At 43.8% G+C, this 24791-nt stretch overlaps 1 protein-coding gene across 2 annotated transcripts in view; it reads left to right on the forward strand.

Annotated features, from left to right (window-relative positions):
* Positions 1–24791, forward strand: part of rnf24 (ring finger protein 24) — a 153582-nt gene that overhangs the window by 85481 nt on the left and 43310 nt on the right. For both annotated transcript variants that reach the window (XM_060841426.1, XM_060841335.1), the window contains exon 2: positions 10618–10767. In XM_060841426.1, coding sequence (XP_060697409.1) covers positions 10625–10767 — 143 coding nt within the window. In that variant the 5' untranslated portion in view covers positions 10618–10624. The remainder of the gene's footprint in view (positions 1–10617; positions 10768–24791) is intronic.

The raw sequence follows: 24791 nt of genomic DNA on the forward strand, positions 1-24791 counted from the left end.
ACTCAATACTCTGACCAATAAAGGAAAGCATACCAAACGCCTTCTTCACTATCGTATCTATGTGTGACTCCACTTTCAAGGAGCTATGAACCTGCACTCCCTAGGACCTTACCATTAAGTGTATAAGTCCTGCTAAGACTTGCTTTCCCAAAATGCAGCACTTCGTATTTATCTGAATAACACTCCATCTGCCACTTCTCAGCCCATTGGCCCATCTGAGCCAGATCCTGTTGTAATCTGAGGTAACCCTCTTCGCTGTCCACTACACCTCCAATTTTGGTGTCATCTTCAAACTTACTAACTGTACCTCTTATGCTCGCATCCAAATCATTTATGTAAATGACAAAAAGTAGAGGACGCAGCACCGATCCTTGTGGCACTGCACTGGTCACAGGCCTCCATTCTGAAAAACAACCCTCCACCACCATCCTGTATCTTCTACCTTTGAGCAAGTTCTGTATCCAAATGGCTAGTTCTCCCTGTATTCCATGAGATCTAACCTTGCTAACCAGTCTCCCATGGGGAACCTTGTCGAATGCCTTACTGAAGTCCATGTGACGGGAATCCTTCCCACTTGACAAGTGGCCACAGGGAAGATGACAGAAAGGTCACATATTCAGGTAGCTCAGGAGAGGTACCTGCTCCATTCCTACTGCGTCCAGAATTACATTCTGGATGGGAAGGTCCATAATGGCCTTTGCCAACTTGCCACCAATTAAGGCCTTTCAGTGGTCAGTTCACAGCCACGGATAGGCCTCTGCTGGACACCAGCCCAGTGACTCGCCATCCCGATGGGTGAGAAAAGTGTCTGATTTCCCAACAGGGAAACCATGGCGACCTCCCTGCCAAGGCAGTGTACCCTCAGAGGTTCCTCACCTGCTCATTGCCATGCCAACGCGTTGGTGTCTCATTCTGGAAGTCACTGCCGTACACGGACTGTGATAAGATATATTACTGTTAACATGACTGCTCGCAGGTTGGGAAAGGTCATCCACATTTTCCCCAAGATGGGGGAGAAGTTGGGCGACACAGATGGTGGGGACAACGGGTTGGCTACTGAAAGCCACCTTGACTGCCTTTGCCACTAAACACCCCATTCCCTTCTCACCATCACCCTCACCCTGCAATTCCACCAACCCTTTAAGAACTACTTAGAACATAGAACATTTCAGCGCAGTACAGGTCCTTCAGCCCTCGATGTTGTGCTGACTTGCAGAACTAGTCTGAAGAGTAAAAAATGAGGTCTGCAGATGCTGGAGATCACAGCTGAAAATGTGTTGCTGGTTAAAGCACAGCAGGTCAGGCAGCATCTCAGGAATAGGGAATTCGACGTTTCGAGCATAAGCCCTTCATCAGAACTAATCTGAAGCCCATCTATCCTATGTTATTCCATTTTCATCCATATGTTTAACCAATGACCATTTAAATGCCCTTAAACTTGGCAAGTCCACTGCTGTTACAGACAGTGCATTCTACACCCCTACTATTCCCTGAGTAAAGAAACTACCTCTGACGTCTGTCTTATATCTGTCACCCCTCAATTTAAAGCTGTGTCCCCTCATGCTAGCCATCACCATCCGAGGAAAAAGGCTCTCAGTGTTCACCCTATCTAAGCCTCTGATTGTCTTCTGTGTCTCAATTAAGTCACCACTCAATCTTCTTCTCTCTAACAAAAACAGCCTGATGTCCCTCAGCCCTTCCTCATAAGACCTTCCCTCCATACCAGACAACATCCTAGTAAATCTCCTCTGAACCCTTTCCAAAACTTCCATATCCTCCTAATAATGAAGTGACCAGAACTATACACAATACTCCAAATGTGGCCATACCAGAGTTTTGTACAGCTGCAGCATGACCTTGTGGCTCCGAAACTTAATCCCTCTATTAACAAAAGCTAACACACTGTATACCTTCTTAACACCCTATCAACCTGGATGGCAACTTTCAGGAATCTATGTACATGGACACTGAGATCTCTCTGCTCTTCTACACTACCAAGAACCTTACCATTAGCCCAGTGCTCTTTATTCCTGTTGCTCCTTCCAAAGTGAATCACCTCACACTTTTCCACATTAAACTCCATTTGCTACCTCTCAGCCCAGCTCTGCAGCTTATCTATGTCTCTCTGTAACCTACAACATCTTTCGTCACTATCCACATTATCAACCAACCTCAGTGTCATCCGCAAATTTACTGGCCCACCCTTCTACACCCTCATCCAGGTCATTTATAAAAATGACAAACACCGGTGGCCCCAAAACAGATCCTTGCGGTACACCACTAGTAACTGAACTCCAGGATGAACATTTCCCATCAACCACCACCCACTGTCTTCTTACAACTAGTCAATTTCTGATCCAAACCGCTAAATGATCCTCAATCCTATGCCTCCATATTTTGTGCAATAGCCTACCGTGGGGAACCTTATTAAACACCTGACTGAGATCCTTATGTACCACTTGGCTTCTCTTCAGTGCCAATCTGCACTGTGAGCAACTTCAGCCTCCAGTAATTCTCTGCATCTTCACTAGCTGCCAATATCTAATTTGCCGGAATCAGTCCGGGTAGGACGTCTCGGCCAGGGTACCTGATTGCTTGGGGAGCCGGTCACACTTCAGTGCCTGTTCGGCTCATCATCCATGTGCTTTCTCGTTGATGAGGGCAGGAAGTTACTCCTCCTTAAAAACACCTGACCCACACATAAAGCAAAAACAGAACATTCCAGACATGGTCTTTTAACCTTCACACCTGCAATAATCTGCTGTAAATGCTTTTCCCAAAAATTTTATATCACTTCTAAATTTGCACATTATGGACATTACATTTTAAACCAGTAACTTACAGACACTGGAAAAAAAACTAGTGACCAGTAGACACTGGATTGTATACCAGGGCACAACAGACACTGGATTATACAACATGATGAACAGTAGGACCCTGGGAAGTACCGAGGATCACAAGACCTTGTTGTGCATCTCCACTGGCCCCTTAATGTAATAGGACAGGTAGATAAAGTGGTTAAGAAGGAACATGGGATAATTACTTTTCTCTTTTTGGTTTAAGAGCATGCAGGTTATGCTGGAGCGATATGTAAAGTTGATTAGGCCACAGCGAGGATATTGCATGCAGTTCTGAAATCCACATTATAGGAGTGATTTAACTGCAAAAGAAATTATCTCTGCTGCACAGGGAAAAGTTAAAATGTGTTGGAATGAAATAGTCAAACAAGATTTAGCTATAAGGAGAATAGAGCTGAAAATGTGTTGCTGGAAAAGCACAGCAGGTCAGGCAGCATCCAAGGAACAGGAAATTCGATGTTTCAGGCATAAACCCTTCATCAGGAGGTATTTCTATGGTTGCAAATGAGACTCCACAATGGTACGTTGCCACCCTAGTGTCAAGGGCGTCTCAGGGCAATTACAGGACTTATTGGAGGGGGAGAGTGAAGAGCCAGTGGTCATGGTACATGTTGGTACAAATGATACAGGTAAAATAAGAGATGGTCCTAAAAACAGACTGAAGGGAGTTCAGAAATAAGTTGAAAAGTTGGACCTCAAACATTATAAAAGATGGAGGGTAGTTATGGAGGGGTGTTTTTATGACTGGAGTTTTGTGACCTGTGTTGCTCCATGGATCAGTGCTGGGATTTTTGTTGTTTATAATGTATAAAAATGATTTGGATGAAAATGCCAATGGTCAGATTAGTAAGTTTGCAGATGACATGAAAATTGATAGAGTTGTGGATAGTAAGGAAGGATGCAGAAGGATGTAGATCAACAGCAATGTTGGGCAGAGAAATGGCTGATAGAGTTTAGTCCAGACAAATGTGAGGTGATATATTTTGGGAGGTCAAATACAAGAGGAAAGTGTACTGTTAATGGCCAGACCTTTACGTACCAACAGAAGTACAGAGATACAAGTCATGTCACAATTGTATCAGACTTTGGTCAGAACACATTTGGAGTATTGTGTGCACTTCTGGTCACTGCACTATAGGATGGATGTGGAGGCTGTGGAGAGGGTGTAGAAGAGGCTTAGCAGGATGTTGCCTGGATTGAAAAGTGTTAGCTGTAAGGAAAGGTTGAACAAACATGGGCTGTTTTCGTTACAGGCTGAGACGTAACCTGATAGAATTGTATAAAATTATGGGAGGCATGGATAGGGTGGGTAGACAAAGTCTTTTTCCCAAGGTGGAAATGTCAGGTACTAGGAGGCATAGGTTTAAGGTGAGAGGGGGAAGTTCAAAGGAGATGTGCGAGGCCAGTTTTTTACACAGAGGGTGGTAGGTCCCTGGAAGGCACAGCCAGGGGAGGTGATAGAAGCAGATACAATAGCAACGCTTAAGAGGCATTTAGACCAATATATGATCAGACATGGAATAGAAGATTACAGACCATGTGGACACAGATGGAATTAGTTTAGAATAGCATCATTTGATTATTTATTGTCACATGCACCTAAGGACAGTGAGAAGTTTTGTTTATGAGTAGAACAGGCAGATCATCGTAAGCAAGAATGGACAGACCATAAGGCGAGAACAAAGAAACTTGGACAGAAGTATACAGATTACACTGCACAGGGCATGCACGTGCCAAGATCAACATTAATAAGATCAGTGTTATTTGAAGTTAAAGAGTCCATTTATCAGTCTAATAACGACAGGGAGGAAGCAGTCCTGAACCAGTTGGTGCATGTGATCAAGCTTCATGGTTGGTACGTACAGGGTAGATGAAGGCTCTGTTCCTGTGCTGTACTGTTCTATGTTCTATGCTTTTGTTCTAAAAGAGATTTACCAGGTTTTGCCTGAGCTAGAGGGTTTTAATTATTATTTAATTCAATTCAATTTATTATTGTCACGTGTAACGAGATACAGTAAAAAGTATTGTTTTGCGTGCCAACCAGTCAAATCAGATTTGGAGTATTGTGTGCACTTCTGGTCACTGCACTAAAGGAAGCATGTGGAGACTTTGGAGAGGATGTTGAAGAGACTTAGCAGGATGTTGCCTGGATTGAAAGGTGTTACCTATAAGGAGAGGTTGGACAAATTTGGATTGTTTTTGTTAGAGGCTGAGATGTGACCTGATAGAAGTGTATAAAATTATGAGAGGCATGGATAGCATGGATCGTCAAGAGTCTTTTTCCCAAACTGGAAATGTCAGTTACTAGAGGACATAGGTATAGGACGAGAGGGGGGATAAGCTCAAAGGAGATGCCTTACATAAGTACATCAGGGTAATAGAATGTAGAGTATAGTGTTATAGCTATAGAGAAGATGTAGAGAAAGATCAACTCTAATATCTGAGAGGTCTGTTCATAAGTCTAATAATAGCAGGGATGAAGGTGTTCTTGAATCTGTTGGTATGAGTTTTCAAACATTTGTATCTTCTGGAAGAGGGTGGAAGAGAGTATAACTGGAGTGGGAGGAGTCTTTGATTATATTGGCTGCTTTCCCAAGGCAGTGGGAAGTATAGACGATTGGGGTTATTTTCCTTTGAGCAGAGGCAACTGAGGAGGGAAATAATTAAGGTGTGTCAAATTATGACGGGCATAGACTAGGTAAACAGGAAGGAACTTTTTCTCCTTGGTGGAGTGTTTAATGACCGGGGAAATAGAGGTAAGGGGCAAGAGGTTTAGAGGCAATGTGCAGAAATATAGGGGAGGCAATGGCCTATTGGTATTAATGCTAAATTATTAATCCAAAGATTTAGCTAATGTTCTAGGAGCCCAGGCTTGGATATTATCATGACGGATAATGGAATTTGAACTCAGTAAATTCCTAGAATTAAGAGTACTAGTGACCATGAATCCATTGTCAATTGTCAGGAAAAAGCCCATCTGGTTCACTAATGTCCTTAAGGAAAGGAAACCACTGTCCTTACCTGGCCTGGACTACAAGTAACTTCAGATCCACAGCAATGTGGTTGACTCTGAACTACCCTCTGGGCAATTCGGGTTAGGCAATAAAGGCTGGCCCAGCCAGTGACAGCCTCATCTTCTGAATGAAGAATAAGAAATTCGCTCAGAGGCTGATGGGAATCTCGACTCACTATAAGGGTGACAGAAACAAAAACCCTCATAACATTTTAGAAATAGATAGATGTGTACTTGCAATGCCATGACATACATGGCTGTGACCAAGTGCTGGAAAATGGAATTAAAATAGTTCAGGGACTGCTTTGATCAACATAGACTCAATGGACTAAAGGGCCTTTTTCTGTGCCATTGACCTCTATGATTCTACAATGACAGAAATGACAGGCACTATTAGTGGGTGGCACGGTGGCACAGTGGTTAGCATTGCTGTCTCACAGCGCAGAGACCTGGGTTCAATTCCTGCCTCAGGCAACTGACTGTGTGGAGTTTGCACATTCTCTTGTGGGTTTCCTCCGGGTGCTCCAGTTTCCTCCCACAGTCCAAAAATGTGCAGGGTAGGTGAATTGGCCATGTTAAATTGCCTGTAGTGTTAGGTGAAGGGGTAAAATGTAGGGGAGTGGGTCTGGGTGTGTTACGCTTCAGCAGATCGGTGTGGACTTGTTGGGCCAAAGGGCCTGTTTCCACAATGTAAGTAATCTAATCTATTATAATCCAGGGAGTGACAGACACTGGAATATAATCCAGGCAGTGACAGACACTGGATTAGATGTGAGCCAGTAATTAATGCACATTGAATTGTAAACCCAAGCATTTAGTTTTGGGGATGAATGGGAATGGTCCCCTTCTTCAGTCTGTACAAACAAAAAAAGAAGTTGTTCCGATCAGTGGGAGAAGACAAGGAATTTAAAGAAACTATGTTTCTCAATTGACTTGAGTAACACCAACAAGCTACAATTCAAGTTCAACCTCACAATACAATTCACAAAATCTTTCTGACCTCAGTTACACTCTATCGTCTTTGGAACCCTTTAACGCAAGTCAGACAGCGTGTTCCAGGGTCGGGGTTATCAATAGTTTGCCTTTCACAATGGCGTAATCAGAGATTTCCACATTCCTACATTTTCCCGTGTAATTCCAATTAAAATTGAAAGTGTCGGCAACACTCACAGGAGATGGCTACCATACAGATAGAAAGGATCTTCCTGGACAAATGGGCAGGATCAGATTGATGGCCACAACTTTCTTACTTAACTCCATTGCCATTAACATGAGGTTCATTGGGAGCACAGAAGTGGCAGTGTTTTTCACATTTAAAATTCACTTGTAAATGTTTCTCTTTACATTGGTTTCACCTCATTCTTGCATGCATCATCGTTATTTGTTCAGACAAATTCTGTCAGAGAGCTAAATGTCCTGACACACTCAGCATTGATACATATTGATTGTTACAGGGGAGCTTGGGACATTACTTGATTGTTAAACAGCAATGCTGGTTTTATTTTAGTTCTCTCTTTATTACATTAGTTTCCAGTGTTGTGCTTGCCACACAGTGGGACATCTCTAACCTTACAGGCTCAGTTGGTCTGTGCTTTCTGTAAGAAGACATTACCTTGCTTCCCAACCTTGTGTTGTAGAGTTAAACAACAGAAACAGCTCTGCTCCTAATGAGAAGAAATGGTGGCCCGGTGGTAATGTGACCGAAAGAGTTATCCAATATATCGTTGAGTAGATTAAGTTTGTTTTCATTAGAAAAAAAGAGATTGAGGGGGGAACCTGATTGAGGTCTACAAAATCATGAAGGGTATAGACTGGGTAGATAGACATAAGCTTTTTCGCAGGGTGAAGGATTCAATAGCGAGAGGTCACGCTTTCAAGGTGAGAGATAAAAAGTTTAGGGGGATACATGTGGCAAGTACTTCACACAGAGAGTGGTAGGTGTCTGGAACACGTTGCCAGCAGAGGTGGTAAAGGCAGGCACGGTAGATTCATTTAAGATGCAACTGGACAGATGCATGAGTAGGTAGGGAGCAGAGCGATACAGATGGTTAGGAATTGGGTGACAGGTTTAAACAGGGGATTTGGATCAGCTCAGGCTTGGAGGGCCGAAGGGCCTGTTCCTGGCCTGTAAATTTTCTTTTTTGTTCTTTGTTCGAATGCTCTGAGGGCAAGGATTCAAATCCCCAACACAGTAGCATTGTGGGCTTTACATTTAATAATGAAACTGGAATTGAAAATTAGTGATGGCGACTGTGAAACTATCACTGATTGCTACATGGACCTGCCTCATTCACTTCTCTCCTTAAGGGAAGGGAAATCTGTCATCTTTCTTGATCCAGTCTCTGTGTGATCTTTAGCAGGGTAGTTGAGTCTGAAATTGCTCCAACAGGCCACTCAATTCAGGGGCAGTTAGGGATGGGCTAGAAAGGTGGCCTTGCCAGTAATGTCCACACTCCAAGAAAGCTAAAAAAAAAGCTGCCCTTGCACACAACTTTACAAACCCACCTGTAAACAAAAGAGAATCAGCTGCCACAGGACCTCCTACATCAATGACTTTATCTTGAATGTTAGGTGTATATATTTTTAAAAGGTGTTAATGAGTATTTGTGGTATATGATGTTTTATAAATACAAACCCACTATTAGATGTTGTAAAACCCAAAACACCAAAAACGTGCCACTGATTTTATCTCTGTAACTTATCAAACCATTTCACAAAATGTATTCAGTCGCACACTTCTTGTCCTGTGCATTTGAATGCTATGTAACTCCATACCCCATGTATCTTTTTTGAGTTAGGGCCTGCCTGAACACAGCTGGAAAGATAGTGCTAAACTGCAAAGTACCCAGGACAAACAGTACCTGGCGTAAGGGGTCCAGTGGGAAGTTCAGCATACAAGTACATTTTTACGGTGGGAAGAGAGCCCAGGGAATCTCACCTGTGAGTAAATTCCACACAAACTGATCCTATGTAACTTGAGGTAGCAACATCACATAATAGTATGAAATTCAGACAGTGGCACTGGTATGTGAAGTTAGCAGCAGTTGAGTGGCAGGCCGGGATAGAGGGAAAGGCCGGAAGGTACGTATATAGATGGAAGGATAGGTAGATAGACAATAACTCAAATCGAAGGTAATTGATTTGTTAAACCATCACGGTGCCTGGGGCCAAATTGTGTTAACGACTATGATACAAATCAAATATGTATATAAGTTAACATTGTTATATACAATAATTAAAAATAAAATAAAAATAATAGAATGATTGCACAGGTGTGAGCATTTCAGTCTGCGTCATTTACAGAATAGAAAAAAATGTTTACAGCACATTGCTTTTTGTGTGAAAGTACATCTATCCTAAAGTGACGCTTATAAAGTAGGGATTGGGCTGTCTGGTATCTGTTTCTCCTATATCCTAGTGCACACAGGAGCAGGCGTGGGCCTTGTAAAGTAGGGATTGGGCTGTCTTGTATCTGTTTATCCTACATCCTAGTGCACACAGAAACAACAGTGAGACTTGTAAAGTAGGGATTGGGCTGTCTTGTATCTGTTTATCCTAAAATCCAGTGTACACAGGAGCAGAAGTGGTCCTTGTAACGTAGGGATTGGGCTGTCTTGTATCTGTTTATCCGATATCCTAGTGCACACAGGAGTAGGATTGGGCCTTGTAAAGTAGGGATTGGGCTGTCTTGTATCTGTTTATCCTATATCATAGTGCACACAGGAGCAGGAGTGGGCCATTGAGCCCCTCAAGCTCGCTGCATCATTAATGGTGCCATGGCTGATCTGATTATAAATTCAAATCCACATTCCTGCCTCCCCTAATAGACTTTCCCCCTCTAGTTTCACAAGAACCTGTCTATCTCTCGTATAAAAGTATTGACGGACCTTGCTTCCAACTTTTCAGGAAGAGTACCAAAAGCCCACAGCCCTCCGGAAGAAAATGTTTCGCCTCCTCTCAATTTTAAACGGTTGGCCAGTGATTTTTAACCAGTGACCCCCCTGGTTCTAGATTTGTAGAGTAATGCCTTTCCTCCTTAATTCCATCACACATTGACATCCATGTGGCTGTGGCAAGAGAAGGTGACGAGAGGTTGGGGGAATCCCAGAGTTTGTTGGTGTAGCCTAGACTAGGCTTTTTTTGTGTCTCTCAGCAAGGGAAGGCGTATTCAGTTGTTTGGTTGTGTCAGAGCAGCTTTGGTAGGTGTTACCTGGACTCGGTTTCAGTGCTTGTATCTGAATGCTCTCACACTTGTTCATTGGTAAGTGCAGCTTTCCAAACTGGCACTACCTATTCAACTGTGGGCCTTACGTCATTATTAAACACAGTGGATAGGTCAAGGTAATACCGCAAGAGCAGCACCAGGTAGAAATGAGTGCAGTCAATAATGCTATGCAGGATAAGCCATAACAGGTACAATGGATGAGGTGCTGGGAGTACACCACTTCAGGAATGGAGACCAATACTTTATAGACAGTGCTGAGGTATGCCTGGCATGGTTGAGACAGTGCACTAGTGTAAACACCGTACTCGTGACTGGAACAGTACACTGTGGGCAATCCACTCAATCAATTCCGGAGCAACCTGTACTTTGTACACTGTGTGCAAGCTTTAGGGGGACAACTGTTTAATTTTTCTTTCCATTGTCAATCATTGAAATGACAGTGGGACACGCTGTAGCGCAAGCAACGTCATTGGTGACAAATATTAACCAGCAGCTCTCTCTTTCTCCTCCCACTTTTGCAGGCTATCCATGAGCACTGATTTCCGGCAGTACAACTTCAGGATGCCAAACATAGGGTTCCAGAACCTTCCACTCAATATCTACATTGTGGTTTTTGGGACAGCAATCTTTGTCTTCATCCTCAGTTTACTGTTCTGCTGTTACTTAATCAGGTAAGGGATGGCTTCAAGTCAACTCAGCAAAAGTAGACTGTAATTTTTACAGCAATAGCTAATAGAAAAAAGGGCAGCCTGCCTTTAACTAGCACCTTACATGTAGTAAAACAGCCCAAGTATGATATCAGACAAAATTGAACACAGAGCCACACAAGGAGTCATTAGAACTGGTGACCAAAAACTGAATAACAGCAGTCGGTTTTAATCACAGACTTGTCACTGCACAGAAGGAGGCCATTCAGCCCATTCTCTCTGCCCTAACTCTCCAAATGAGCATCTTAGCCCATGCTGTTTCAACTGCTTTCACTCCCTTGCCATGCTCATTGTTCCTTTTCAAACAACCATCTAATTTCCTTTTGAATACTTTGATTGAACCTGCCTCCACCCCACTCTCAGGCAGTGGAGAGACCGAGGTGTTCAGGAAGGGAATTCCAGATCTCACAACCTAGTCAGCTTTTAGAATGATGCCAATGTTGGACCAGTTAAAAATGAGGGTGCGCATGAGGTTTGGAACTGGAAGAATGAAGAGATCCTGGAGCCGGCAACACATGAAGCCAGGAAAGGATTTGAGAGCAAAAAGAAACATTCTCAGTTTGAGATTTTGCTGGACCAGAAGCCCAGGTAGTTCCGCAATGATAAATAGGAGGTTCTTAATATGGGATCAGACATGGGAAGCAAAGTTTCAGACACGCCCCACAAGATGGGGCAGGTTACTTGGAATCTTTGTACCAAGAAGGTGTCCTACCTCTGAGGTTTGTGTCATCTGATGTGTTCAGGAACAGGGGACTGTGAGTGTGAGTGAGGCAGACAAGGTGGGTAGCAGTTCAAGAACCACAGCCTTTGCAATTACTCAATGGTTTGAGGTTCTTGCAGTTTCTCTGGAGAGAGTGAGGACTACAGAGAGGATCAACGAACTGACCTTGACACCATAGCATAGGAAATGAGGAGAAAAAGAGGAAATGGAGTGGTTGTATAGTGAGGGGGATTGGCTGTGTTGTCTGCAGCACAGCGTGTGAATCCAGATGGCTGCATTGATTGCTCAGTGCCAGGGTTCAGGACGTCTCTTCAGAACTGTAGAGGACCTTGCAATGGAAGGGTAGAGGGTACCCACTGTGTAGTCCACAGTGATGTTTGGAAGACAAAGAACGAGGTTTTACATTGTCCGTGTGAGGAGCTAGGTGTCAAATTAAGAAGAAGAACCTGAAAAGTCTTAATCTGTGTGTCCTTATCAGAGTAAAAAATGAGGTCTGCAGATGCTGGAGATCACAGCTGCAAATGTGTTGCTGGTCAAAGCACAGCAGGTTAGGCAGCATCTCAGGAATAGAGAATTCGACGTTTCGAGCATAAGCCCTTCATCAGGAATGAACCAAGTACAACTTGGCATCAGACAAATCAAATTAGAGAGAGATGAATGTGTAGCTCAAAAACGGTGTGGGAAAAGTGGGTTCAGTTTGTCAGACCCTGGCACTAGAACTGGGGAAAGTGGGTTCTGTACCAGTGATGAAAATGTGTTGCTGGAAAAGCGCAGCAGGTCAGGCAGCATCCAAGGAACAGGAGATTCGACGTTTCGGGCATAAACCCTTCTTCAGCCCTTTCCTGAAGAAGGGCTTATGCCCAAAACGTCGAATCTCCTGTTCCTTGGATGCTGCCTGACCTGCTGCGCTTTTCCAGCAACACATTTTCAGCTCTGATCTCCAGCATCTGCAGACCTCACTTTCTCCTTCTGTACCAGTGAACCATTCTCCTCGTGAACTGTGCTGGGGCCGGTGCTCTTCCTAACCACACAACTTAGGAAGTAGAGAGAATTTCAAGCTGAGTACTGGGAGCAAAGGATCAAATCAGGAGATATGTAGCAAATCAAAGCATAGACTCAAGGCCAAAGAGAATGGTATTAATGTGCGAAATGATAAACAGACCATGTCAGGAAAGGGTGTAGAGTATGAATCTAAAAGTCAATCAACAAGTAAGAGTATTTACAAAGCCAGCAAAGTGATAATAACAAAATCCCTGTCTCTGACCTGAGAATACAAATATAAATGAGTGGTATGTATGATCTGGTTGCCATTACAGTGACATTGAGGAGGCCCTGAATCTCGATGGGTGCAGGGCATTTAGGAAGGACAGGAAACGTGATTCTTCCTAACTGGAATGTGTCTTCATGGTGATCCATGAGCTATTTTCTTAAACATCTGCCATTCTTTCTCAACCGTCTTTGCTGCTAAACTCCTTTCCCGGCCTACTCGAGTCAGATCTGCCCTCACTCCTTTGTAATTACCTTTAGTTAAGTTTAGCAAATACCTCCCTCTCAAACTGAATACTGCATTCCTCCGGGTTATTGTCACTGTTTCCAAGGGGATCTTTTATTTTGATGTAATTTATTAAATCTGCTTCATTACACGTTGCCAGATTCAAAATAGCCTGATGCCTGATTGGATCCACAACATATTGTTTTTTTTTAGATTACTTACAGTTTGGAAACAGGCCCTTCGGCCCAACAAGTCCACACCGACCCGCCGAAGCGCAACCCACCCATACCCCTACATTTACCCCTTACCTAACACTACGGGCAATTTAGCATGGCCAATTCACCTGACCTGCACATCTTTGTGACTGTGGGAGGAAACCGGAGCACCCAGAGGAAACCCACGCAGACTTGAGGAGAATGTGCAAACTTCACACAGTCAGTCGCCTGAGACGGGAATTGAACCCTGGTCTCTGGCGCTGTGAGGCAGCAGTGCTAACCACTGTGCCACCATGCTGTTCTAGAAAACTGTCCAGAATATTCTCTGTGAATTCTTCCTCATTTGACAATCCCAATCAACATGAAGATTAAAGTCACCCATGACTAATGTACTAGTAAAAAATGAGGTCTGCAGATGCTGGAGATCACAGCTGCAAATGTGTTGCTGGTCAAAGCACAGCAGGTTAGGCAGCATCTCAGGAATAGAGAATTCGACGTTTCGAGCATAAGCCCTTCATACTGCCTTTGTTACATGTCTTCATTATGCCCTGATGTATTCTTTGTCATACAGTGTAACTACTTTTAGGGGACCTATAGAATACTCCTACCAGTGTCTGCTGATACAAGATCATTTCTTTGCTGTCAACCTTATTCCATCCTATATCAACAATGCTACCCATCACACTTTCCTTCCTGTCTCTCCTTTCAAAAGATACATACTTCCAAATATTTAGTTCCTAGCTTTTGAAATCCTTGAAACCATAGCTCCGTAATGGTTATGAAATCATTCAGTAAACTGTATCTGTGTGATTAAATCCTCTATTTTATTCTAAATACTACATTCAAGTAAAGAACCATTCATTTCTCCTTTTAGGCAAATTTTGCCCTTTGACCTTGTTACTCATGGTTTATCTATGTCTGTAGACTTGTCCCTTCCTGTACCCACTCTGGATATCATTATCCAAATAGCAGCTCTGTAATTCTGCCAAATCCTCTTGCTTTATAAACCTACAATTCCCCTCTCCCAGACACTTCCTCTCCTCTAACTAGTTTGAAGTTCTCATGAACAATGCCACATCAAAGATTATTGTGGAATATTAAAGCTCAGACTATACAGGATAACATTTTGGATAGAATTGTCTGACTAACAGGAATCGGCATTAGATTAGATTACTTACAGTGAGGAAACAGGGCCTTTGGCCCAATTAGTCCACGCTGACCTGCTGAAGCACAATCCACCCAGACCCAATCCCTTACATTTACCCCTTCACCTAACACTACAGGCAATTTAGCACGATCAGTTCACCTGACCTGCACATATTTGGACTGTTGGAGGAAACTGAAGCACCCGGAGGAAACCCACGCAGACACGGGGAGAACGTGCAAACTCCACGCAGTCGCCTGAGGCAGGAATTGAACCCGGGTCTCTGGCGCTGTGAGGCAGCAGTGCTAACCACTGTGCCACCGTGCCGTCCACAAGCCATAAATTGGCTTGTTTCAGGTTGGCAAAATACAACAAGTGGTGTGCCACATGTTTGTTTTATCTTAATCAAGGTTCTGTTAATTACTTCAGCAAACTATGATTTAATTTGTATTTATAATTGCAGGTTATAAAAGTAAATTAATTTATCTAACTGCAAATGCCAGTAAACAAGATTTATTAGCTTTGGTGTGTGTCCTTCATGCTATTGGTGACTTTGACCCATTGTAAATGAAATCATGAGGCAGTACTTTTTAAAAAAATTTACTCACAGGATGATGACAATGCTGGCTAGGCCAGCATTTACTGCCCATCCTACATTGTTATGAGTCAACCACATTTCTGTGGGTCTGGAGTTACATGTAGGCCAGACTAGGTAAGGATGTCAGTTTCCTTCCTTAAAGGACATTAGTGGTCCAGATGGATTTTTCCAATAATCAACAACATATTCACGGCCATTATTAGACCCTTAATTGCTGATTCTTTCCTGAATTCAAATTCTACCATCTGGCACGGTGGGATTTGAACCTGGGTCCCAGAATTTCCTGGGTTGCCGGGAACACTTCTTTGCTGACAATGGTTTCTTTTGGTCAAGAGGCATTAAACAAAGGCCCTTGTTGGCTGTTCTGGTGGGTGTGAAAGATTTTGCAGGAAAGACCTGCTGTGCACCAGCAAAACATGATACAATCAGTTATTTTAGTAAAAGCAAAATACTGTAGATGCGAGAAATCTGAAATAAAAATGGAGCTCAGGCCTGAAGAGAAAAACAGAGACTCTCACTGATGATGTTACCTAATCATGGTGATGAAATGTCTGAAAACAAACCTTCCAGCTCAGCGAGCTAACTTATATTCATGACTCCACAGATAGAGTCCAATGTGATCAAGTTTGAGGTTACATATTTTGAGTCGAAAAAGGATATTTCGAGGTACTTTCTAGATGGTATGAAGTTAAATACAGTGCAAAGAGAATGGGAGATTCAGGAACACATTTTTAAAATACCACAAACAGGTGCAGAAAGTAATCAAGAAAGCTAATGGAATGCTGGCCTTTATATCTTTAGAACGGGAGTACGAGGATGCAGATGTTTTACTGTAGTTATACAAAACCCTGGTTAGACCCCAATTGGAGTATTGTAAGCAGATCAAGGTACCATACCTTCATTAAGATGCATTGGCCTTAGAGGTTTGCAAGAACTGTACCTGTACTTCAGAGGTTTTGAGAAGACAATACAAATTAGGCCAGTGTTCTTTGGAATTTAGAAGGTTAGGGAGTGATCTGATTGAAGTCTTCAGAATATTAACAGGAAAAGACAAAGTAGGTAAAAATAAATTGTTTCCATTGATTGGGGATTCTACAACTAGAGGATATAGTCTGAGAATTAGGTCAGACTCAGTTCAGGAGAGATTTTAGAAAGAACATCTATACACAAAAGGTGGTTGATGTTTGGAACTCTCTTACGCAAACAGCACTGGTTGCTGGATCAGTTGTTAATTTTAAATCTGAGACAGATTAATTTTTGTTACTCAAAAGTATTAAGGGATAAATGAGCCAAAAGCAGGTTTCTGGAATTCAGCCACAGATCAAGCACAATCTCATTGAATGGTGGAACACCTGAATGGCCTACTCCTGTTCATATGGTCCAGTGTTTAAGGTCTGGACAACATATAGGCTCAGACCTGACTTCTCTTGACTTGCCTGGATGTGCAGCTCCAGCAACCTTCCCTAAGTTCAGTGCTTGATTAGAATTAGAATCCCTACAATGTGGAAACAGGCCATTCAGCCCAACAAGTCCACACTGGCCCTCTGAAGAGTAACCCACCCAGATCCATTTCCCGAACCTATATTTACCCTTGACTAATGCACCTAACACTATGGGCAATTTAGCATGGCTAATTCACCTGACCTGCATATCTTTGGACTGTGGGAGGAAACTGGAGCACCTGGAGGAAACCTACGCATACACAGGGAGAATGTGCAAACTCCAGGCACCTGAGGCTGGAGTCAAACCCGGGCGCTGTGAGGCAGCAGTGCTAACCACTGAGCCACTGTGCCACCCCAGGACAAAGGAACCCACTTGACCGGCAGCCCTCCACAAACAACCCACAGTGTCAGTGATGCGAACCGTTTATTGGGCGGAAGGTGATCTAGTGGTGATGTCATCAGATGAGCAATGCAGATATCCAGACTAATGCTTTGAGGATGGATTAATTCCAGCACAGCCTCTGGTATAATTTAAAATCAATTAGGAAATCTGGATAAAAAGCTAGTCTCGAGGGTTCTTGTGGTGCAGTGGTAGAGTTCCTACCTCTCAGCCAAGAGTCCCGAGTTCAAGATCCACCTGCCCCAGAGATGTGTCATAAAGTGTCTAAGCAGGTTGAGTAACAATATCCTTGAAGCTAGCCTCAGTGATGGTCCCATGAAGGTATCATTGATTGTCGTAGAAGCACATTTGGTTCACAGATCCCTTTAGGGAAGGAAATCCACAGTCTTTATCTGGTCTGACCTGTAAGTGCATCCACAGCAATATGGTTGAGACTTAATTCCCCTCCGGCAATGCCCTCAATACAAAAGTAATTAAGGACTGACATCCCACAATGGCCTCGCAAGGATGCCCACACCCCATCACAGAATATAAAGAAAAAATGCACTGCAGCATCTCACCAAGACTCCTCAGGCAGTTCCAACCAAATCCCAAACTCCACCATCGAAATGGACAAGGGCAGTAGGTACATGGCAACACCATCACCCGCAGATCACTCCCAAGCGGCTCACCATCCTGACTGGGAAATATATGACTGGATCGAAATCCTGGCATTCCGTTCCCAGCACCACTGTGACTGCCCCTACACCAATTTGTCAAGGGCAGTTGTGGACGGGGAGGGAATAATGGCTTTGACAGCATTTGATGAAAGAATTGAAACAAATGATGATTGAGCTCCACGAGAAGGGTGGAAAGAGGCTGTGTGAAGCGTAGAGCTGTGAGCACAATTGACTGTGCTGTAAAATTTAACGTCTCAACAAACCTGGCATCGACCAGGTCGAAGACAGAGGGTGGTGTGGGAGGATTGCTTTTCAGACTGAAGGCCAGTGACCAATAGTGTGCTACAAGGGTCAGTGCTGGGTCCACGGCTTTTCATCATTGATATAAAGATTTGGATGTGAACATAGGAGGTATGGTTGGTAAGTTGGCAGATGTCACCAAACTTGGAGGTGTAGTGGATATGAGGAAGGTTACCTCAGAGTACAATGGGATCTTGATCAGATGGGCCAATGGGCTGAGGAGTGGCAGATGGAGTTTAATTTTAATAAATGTGAAGTGCTGCACTTTGGAAAGGTAAATCAGAGCAGGACTTATACACTCAATGGTAAGGTCCTGGGAAGTGTTGGTGACCAGAGACACCTTGGAGTGCAGGTTCATAGTTCTTTGAAAGTAGAGTCACAGGTAGATAGGATAGTGAAGAAGATGTTTGGTATGCTTTCCTTTATTGGTCAGAGCGTTGAGTATAGTAGTTGGAGGACTTGTTGCAGCTGTGCAGTACATTGGTTAGGCCACTTTTAGAATATTGTGTGCAATTCTGGTCAGTCTGCTTTAGGAAGGATGTTGGTGAAACTTGAAAGGGTCCAGAAAAGCTTTACAAGGATGTTACCAGGGTTGGAGGATTTGAGCTATCGGGAGAGGCTGAACAGGCTGGGGCTGTTTTCTGTGGAGGGTCAGAGTCTGAGAGGTGACCTTAAAGAGATTTATAAAATCTTGAGCATGGACCAGGAAATAAACAAGGTCTTTTCCCGAGGGTGGGGGAGTCCAAAACTAGAGGGCATAGGTTTAATGTGAGAGGGGAAAGCTATAAAAGGGACCTAAGGGGTAATGTTTTTACGTAGAGGGTGGTAAGTGTATGGAATGAGCTGCTGAGGAAGTGGTGGAGGCTGGTACAATTGCAACATTTAAAAGGCATCTGAATGGGTATGTGAATAGGAAGGGTTTAGAGGGATGTGGAGCAAATGCTGGCAAATGGGACAAGATTAATTTAGGATATCTGGTCGGCATGGATGATTTGGACTGAAGGATCTGTTTCCATGCTGTATATCTCTGTGACTCTTTGACACCTTCTCCTCAAACCCTTTAATTGATTTGACACATTATACTCACAGGCCTTGTTATAAATGACGTTCTCAGATGACACTGTTTGATTTTATAGGTCTGTTCGTGTCGCAGTTTGAAAAACAGGTTTCAGTTTGTCAGCGTCAATCAAACTAACCCACCCTACCCCTGTGCATCATCCTCAATCTTTGGCCTTGACTGTTTCTCTTGTTACTGTTTGGATAAGGTCAGCTAGATGGGTGTTTTATTGAGGCTTGTGTAATAAAGCATCCCATGTTGGATAAAAGTTAAACAATATTGTTCTGATTAAAGTTGTAACCATTAGCCCATTCTCAGATGTGGTGCTGCTCATTTCTCCTCAGTGTATGGGGAGCAGAGGCCATAATGTTCTGCTTGGCGTGTCTAGTGGGTGCAGGCCCACTATGGCATGTTGTGAGATTCAATACAGATAGATCTAGGGGTCTAGATAAATCTGTGAGGCAGGAAGGAATAGAACAATGCATTGATCTGAGGGTCGGAGACTCATAACAAGCATAATGACCTGAAAGGAATCCATTAAGGTTGCATTTTTCTCCACCAAACTCTCATGTGTCAGACATTGAAACGGGTCTTAGTTTCTATCGTTGCTGGGTTGCTATCAATGTGCTGCTGGCACTGACCATTCCAGGCAGGGTTGTTCACACTGAATCTGTATAGGGGTGTATTTCATCCACAACCTCTTCATCACTGCCACCTCCCCCCCAACTCAGATTGGACCACGGGGCATGAGACTGATGTTTAGATTAGATTAGATTACTTACAGTGTGGAAACAGGCCCTTCGGCCCAACAAGTCCACACCGACCCGCTGAAGCGCAACCCACCCATACCCCTACATTTACCCCTTACCTAACACTATGGGCAATTTAGCATGGCCAATTCACCTGACCTGCACATCTTTAGACTGTGGGAGGAAACCGGAGCACCCGGAGGAAACCCACGCAGACACGGGGAGAACGTGCAAACTCCACACAGTCAGTCGCCTGAGTCGGGAATTGAACCCGGGTCTCAGGCGCTGTGAGGCAGCAGTGCTAACCACTGTGCCACCGTGCCGCCCACTATGTTGTTTCGTCATGCCCCGATCACTCACTTTGAGATTTTATTACAAAATAAAGGAGTTGTTGTTAAATTTGACAGTAAGTCACAAGAGATGCCAGGGAAGAAGATCAAATGATTAATCAAAGAATTAGGTGGCTCAGTGGTTGGTACTGCTGCCTCACTGTAGCAGGGACCTGGGTTTGATTCCAGCCTCAGGCGACTGTCTGTGTGGGCTTTGTGCATTCTCCCCTCCAAGTGTTCTGGTTTCCTACCAAAATCGCAAAGATATGAAGGTTAGGTGAATTGACCAAGCTCAGTTACTCTAGTGCTCAAGGATGAGTAGGTTAGGGCATTAGTCAGAGGGGAATGGGTCTGGGTCAGTTACTCTTCAGAGGGTTGATATGGACTGGCTGTGCCGAAGGGCCTGTTTTCACACTTAGAGATTCTATGAACAGCTACAAAGAAGAGCCAGAGAAACAGGGGAATTTAATGATGTAATTTTGGAGCTTAGAGTTTTAGCTAGTGAAGAGACGTCTGCCACTGGTGGACCATTATCTGGGATTTGCCATTGACCAGAAACTGAGCTGAACTAGTCATATAAATACAGTGGCTATAGCAGCAGGTCAGAGCCTAGGAATACTGCAGTAATTCCTGACTCCTCAAATGGAAAGCCCCTCTTGTCTGGATAAGTGCAGCTCCAACATTCCTGGACAAAGCAGTCTCTTTAAGTAGAACCACATCCACAACATTCAGCCTTTCATCACTTTCACTCAGTAGCAGAAGTATGGGAATACCACCATCCTGACTTGGACATTCCTTCATTGTCATTGGATCATTAATGTGGAATTCCCTCCCCAGTGCAATGGTTGTACAAATACACCCTAAGAACTGCAGCAATTCGAGTGGATAGCTCATCATCACCTACTTAAGGACAATTAGAAATGGGCAATAAATATAGGCCTAGAATGATTTTTTTTAAATTAAATGAAACAGTTATTCAAGCAGTTCAGCTAGCCAGAGCTCTCAGATAGCACCTAATCACAGAGGCTTTTCCGAACCTGACTAATGCGCCTCAGTCTATCAACAGCACAAGGACAAATCCACTTTTGTTTCATCTCATGTGCTATTTTTAGAATCATGTAGTGCACCCATTGGTTGCTGCATTTGTCTACAGGGACAAAAGTGTCTTTACTTCAAGAGTTATTAATTGGTTATGAAATACTTTGGAACATCCTGATGACACAGTACATTTTAACATGCACTGTGAGTTTTGGTAGTGGGCTGTGATTTGTCTGGGTTGGGGGGATGCTGTTGTGAAATTAGAGGTGAGGTGAAGGTGAGGAGAGTTTAGACTGTGCTTCCTGTCTCTCCCTGCGATGCAGTCATGGTTGAGGATGGCACTTTCACCGACAGCCTAAACAAGAAGGCCTCCTCCTGCCTGGAGAGCCTCCACAATGTGGGACGCTACACAGTAAATGCTGGCAGACCCCCTTACAGACGTAGGGAGGGTGGGTCTCACACAGACACACACACATACACATACCATAGCCAACCTGTGCCAGTCAAAGTCCAATAAGCAGCAGTTTTTCAGTGGTATTGCTCAAAGGGTCACTATTTGCCATGACCTGTCTTGCCCCAGTAATACTGTTGAATCTTTCGTACCCACCTGTGAACATTGCTTGCCATCTCTTTCAGAATACAACACATCATGGGGTCCCTGATTGGCATTGAGAAGAAAATACCCAAATTGTATCAAAGTTCCCTCAATCAGATAGTATTTGGTCTAATATACATAAATAGGTTTCCACATAATGGTATTTTCCTGTAAACGCTTATAATAAGCTGAAAAATGTGTTGCTGAAAAAGCACAGCAGGTCAGGCAGCATCAAAGGAGCAGGAGAATCGACGTTTCGGGCATAAGCCCTTCTTCAGGTTCCTGATCTCCAGCATCTGCAGTCCTCACTTTCTCCTAATGCTTATAATAACCCAGGAAGCCCTACTGCAAAGGAACCTCATTTATTATTCATTGCCAAAATACTGCATACATAGAGTCACAGAGATGTTCAGCACGGAAACAGACCCTTCAGTCCAAACCTGTCGACGCCAACCAGATATCCCAACCCAATCCAGTCCCACCTGCCAGCACCCGGCCCATATCCCTCCAAACCCATCCCATTCATATACCCATCCAAATGCGTCTTAAATGTTGCAATTGTACCAGCCTCCACCACATCCTCTGGCAGCTCATTCCATACACGTACCACCCTCTGCGTGAAAAAGTTGCCCTTATGTCTCTTTTATATCTTTCCCCTCTCACACTAAACCTATGGTCTCTAGTTCTGAACTCCCTGACCGCAGGGAAAAGACGTTGCCTATTTACCCTCTCCATGCCCCTCATAATTTTGTAACCCTCTATAAGGTCACCCCTCAGCCTCCGACGCTCCAGGGAAAACAGCCCCAGCCTGTTCAGCTTCTCGCTATAGCTCAAATCCTCCAACCTTGGCAATATCCTTGTAAATCTTCTCTGAACCCTTTCAAGTTTCACAACATCCTTCCGATAGGAAGGAGACCAGAATTGCATGCAGTATTCCAATGGCCTAACCAATGTCCTGTACAGTCGCAACATGACCTCCCAACTCCTGTACTCAATATTCTAACCAATAAAGGAAAGCATACCAAATGCCTTCTTCACTATCCTATCTACCTGCGACTCCACTTTCAAGGAGCTATGAACCTGCACTCCAAGGTCTCTTTGTTCAGCAACACTCCCTAGGACCTTACCATTAAATGTATAGGTCCTGCTAAGATTTGCTTTCCCAAACAGCAGCACCTCATATTTAACTGAATTAATCTCCATCTGCCACACCTCAGCACATTGGCCCATCTGGTCAAGATCCTGTTACAATCTGAGGTAACCCTTTTCGCTGTCCACTACACCTCCAATTTTGGTGTCATCTGCAAACTTACTAACTGTACCTCTTATGTTCACATCCAAACATAGGTTAGTCCCACCTAGGGAGAGACAGCTCTGCAGTCCCATCCTTGGGTTTGCTTTATAATATTTTTATTTGACCTGTTTTTCTAATCAGCCTGTTTAAAGATGTTACTACATACCCCTGGAGCAGATGGGCCTTGAACCTGGGCCTCACAGTCCAGGTGTAGGGACACTACACTGCACCATAGGAGAGTCCCTTTGAAGGAATACTGAAATGGAAAGATAAGTGCCTAATCTGTCAAAACCCTGAATTGAACCAGGGACCTTGAGACATGAAGCCTCCTAATTGGGTATTTCAGATCTGGGTCTGCTTTCTAAAAGGTTCAGGTAATGAGTTCCAACTGACAGGCCACTGTTGTTACCAAGGGAGCTCATACTCAAGCAGCTCCAAAGGGGGATTCGTTCGTGATTCCCCATGCACCTTCAAGGGGTTGTCATCATCACAGGTACTCATGAACTTACTGATTTACTCTACACAGTGACCAGAAACTTGAAACAGAATATATTCTCAATGAGACAGGGTGGATGTTGATGGCTTGATAGGAGATTACTAGTTTATTGCTGATAGTGTATTTGATACTCAAAAGGCTTTTTGGTTAGTTAGATGTCATAAGTTAGCAGTGTGAGCAGTCTAATTGTCTCCGGTATCTTCTCCACTGGAAAGGGAGGAATCATGACTCAAGCTGGATAATTTGTAAATGTGAGCACCAAAGGCAGGATCAGGCTGGGTTGTGATATCAACACAGTGGAATAGCTACAAACCAAAGCATTGACAGTCAGTGGGTTTGGTGCCAAATGGGCTGCGAACATTCCTGAGGAAAGTAAAAATTTTTTTTTAATAATTGTTTTCGCATGTTGCTGCGGGGAGTGATGGAAGGATTGAGAGGCTGTTGAACACATTTGACAAGCCGCAGTCTAACCCAGTGAGTGGTTACATCCAATCAGCAGAGTAGTTTGATGAGCTCCCTTGGCCTCTCGGATGAAAGGGGGATTTGAGACTGTCGAGACCAATCAACGCAAGTGCACCAAACCAGAATTCGGGACATCCATGTACCAGAACTGTCTGCAACATGACTCAAAACCTGCACTTCCTGCCTCTGAGGGTAACCATTGAGCTAAAGGGTGCCTCTCTTCTGACCCAGTGAATTGACAGAATTCGTATTGTACTCGCTGCATCAGTGATAATCCTGCCTTTGAATGGGCCACAGGAGTGGGCAGAGTCAGTGCAGAGAACAGTTCCAGTGAGTTAAGTGTCGGCTCTTCAAGTGATTTCAGGCAGTTGGTAAACACCTGTCCTCAATAGCTGCTCTCAGTGAACAGGAAACCCCTCACCAAAAGGCATTTTCTGAAGCGAAGGAATTAAAACATACAATTAATCATTCACAAAGTGCTCTGTATATTAACGGGCCACTGTGGATAATATTCTGATTCGGATTGTCGGGCACGTGGGACTCTGGCCTGACAGTTGTGTCTTTGAGGTCATATCCTCCAATCTTGTTAAATAAATAATTTGAAGTACAGGGTTTTTATTATCAGCAAAAACATCACTGGTGAGGCATCACATGACAACCTATATGTTATATATTACACTCTTGTTTGGATGTGAATGCTGTTGGAAAGACCAGTGCTTACTGCCCAAACCTAGTGACCCTTGAGAACGTGGTGGATGGCCCACTTTCTTGAACAGCTCTGGTTTATGTGATGGAAGTGTTTCCACAATGCTGTCGGGGACTGAATTCCGGGATATAAGGCCAGTCGATGATGAAGGAACAATGTGCATCTCAGGGAGGATCTTCGGAATGATGATGTTCATACGCCGCAGCTGAATTCCTTCCAGGTGCCAGAGGTCACAGCATTAGGAAGCACTGCCAATGACACTGCTCACCATTCTCATTCTATATCTGGGAA

The sequence above is a fragment of the Hemiscyllium ocellatum genome, chromosome 1, assembly GCF_020745735.1.
Source record: "Hemiscyllium ocellatum isolate sHemOce1 chromosome 1, sHemOce1.pat.X.cur, whole genome shotgun sequence".
In the NCBI taxonomy this organism is placed as follows: domain Eukaryota; kingdom Metazoa; phylum Chordata; class Chondrichthyes; order Orectolobiformes; family Hemiscylliidae; genus Hemiscyllium; species Hemiscyllium ocellatum.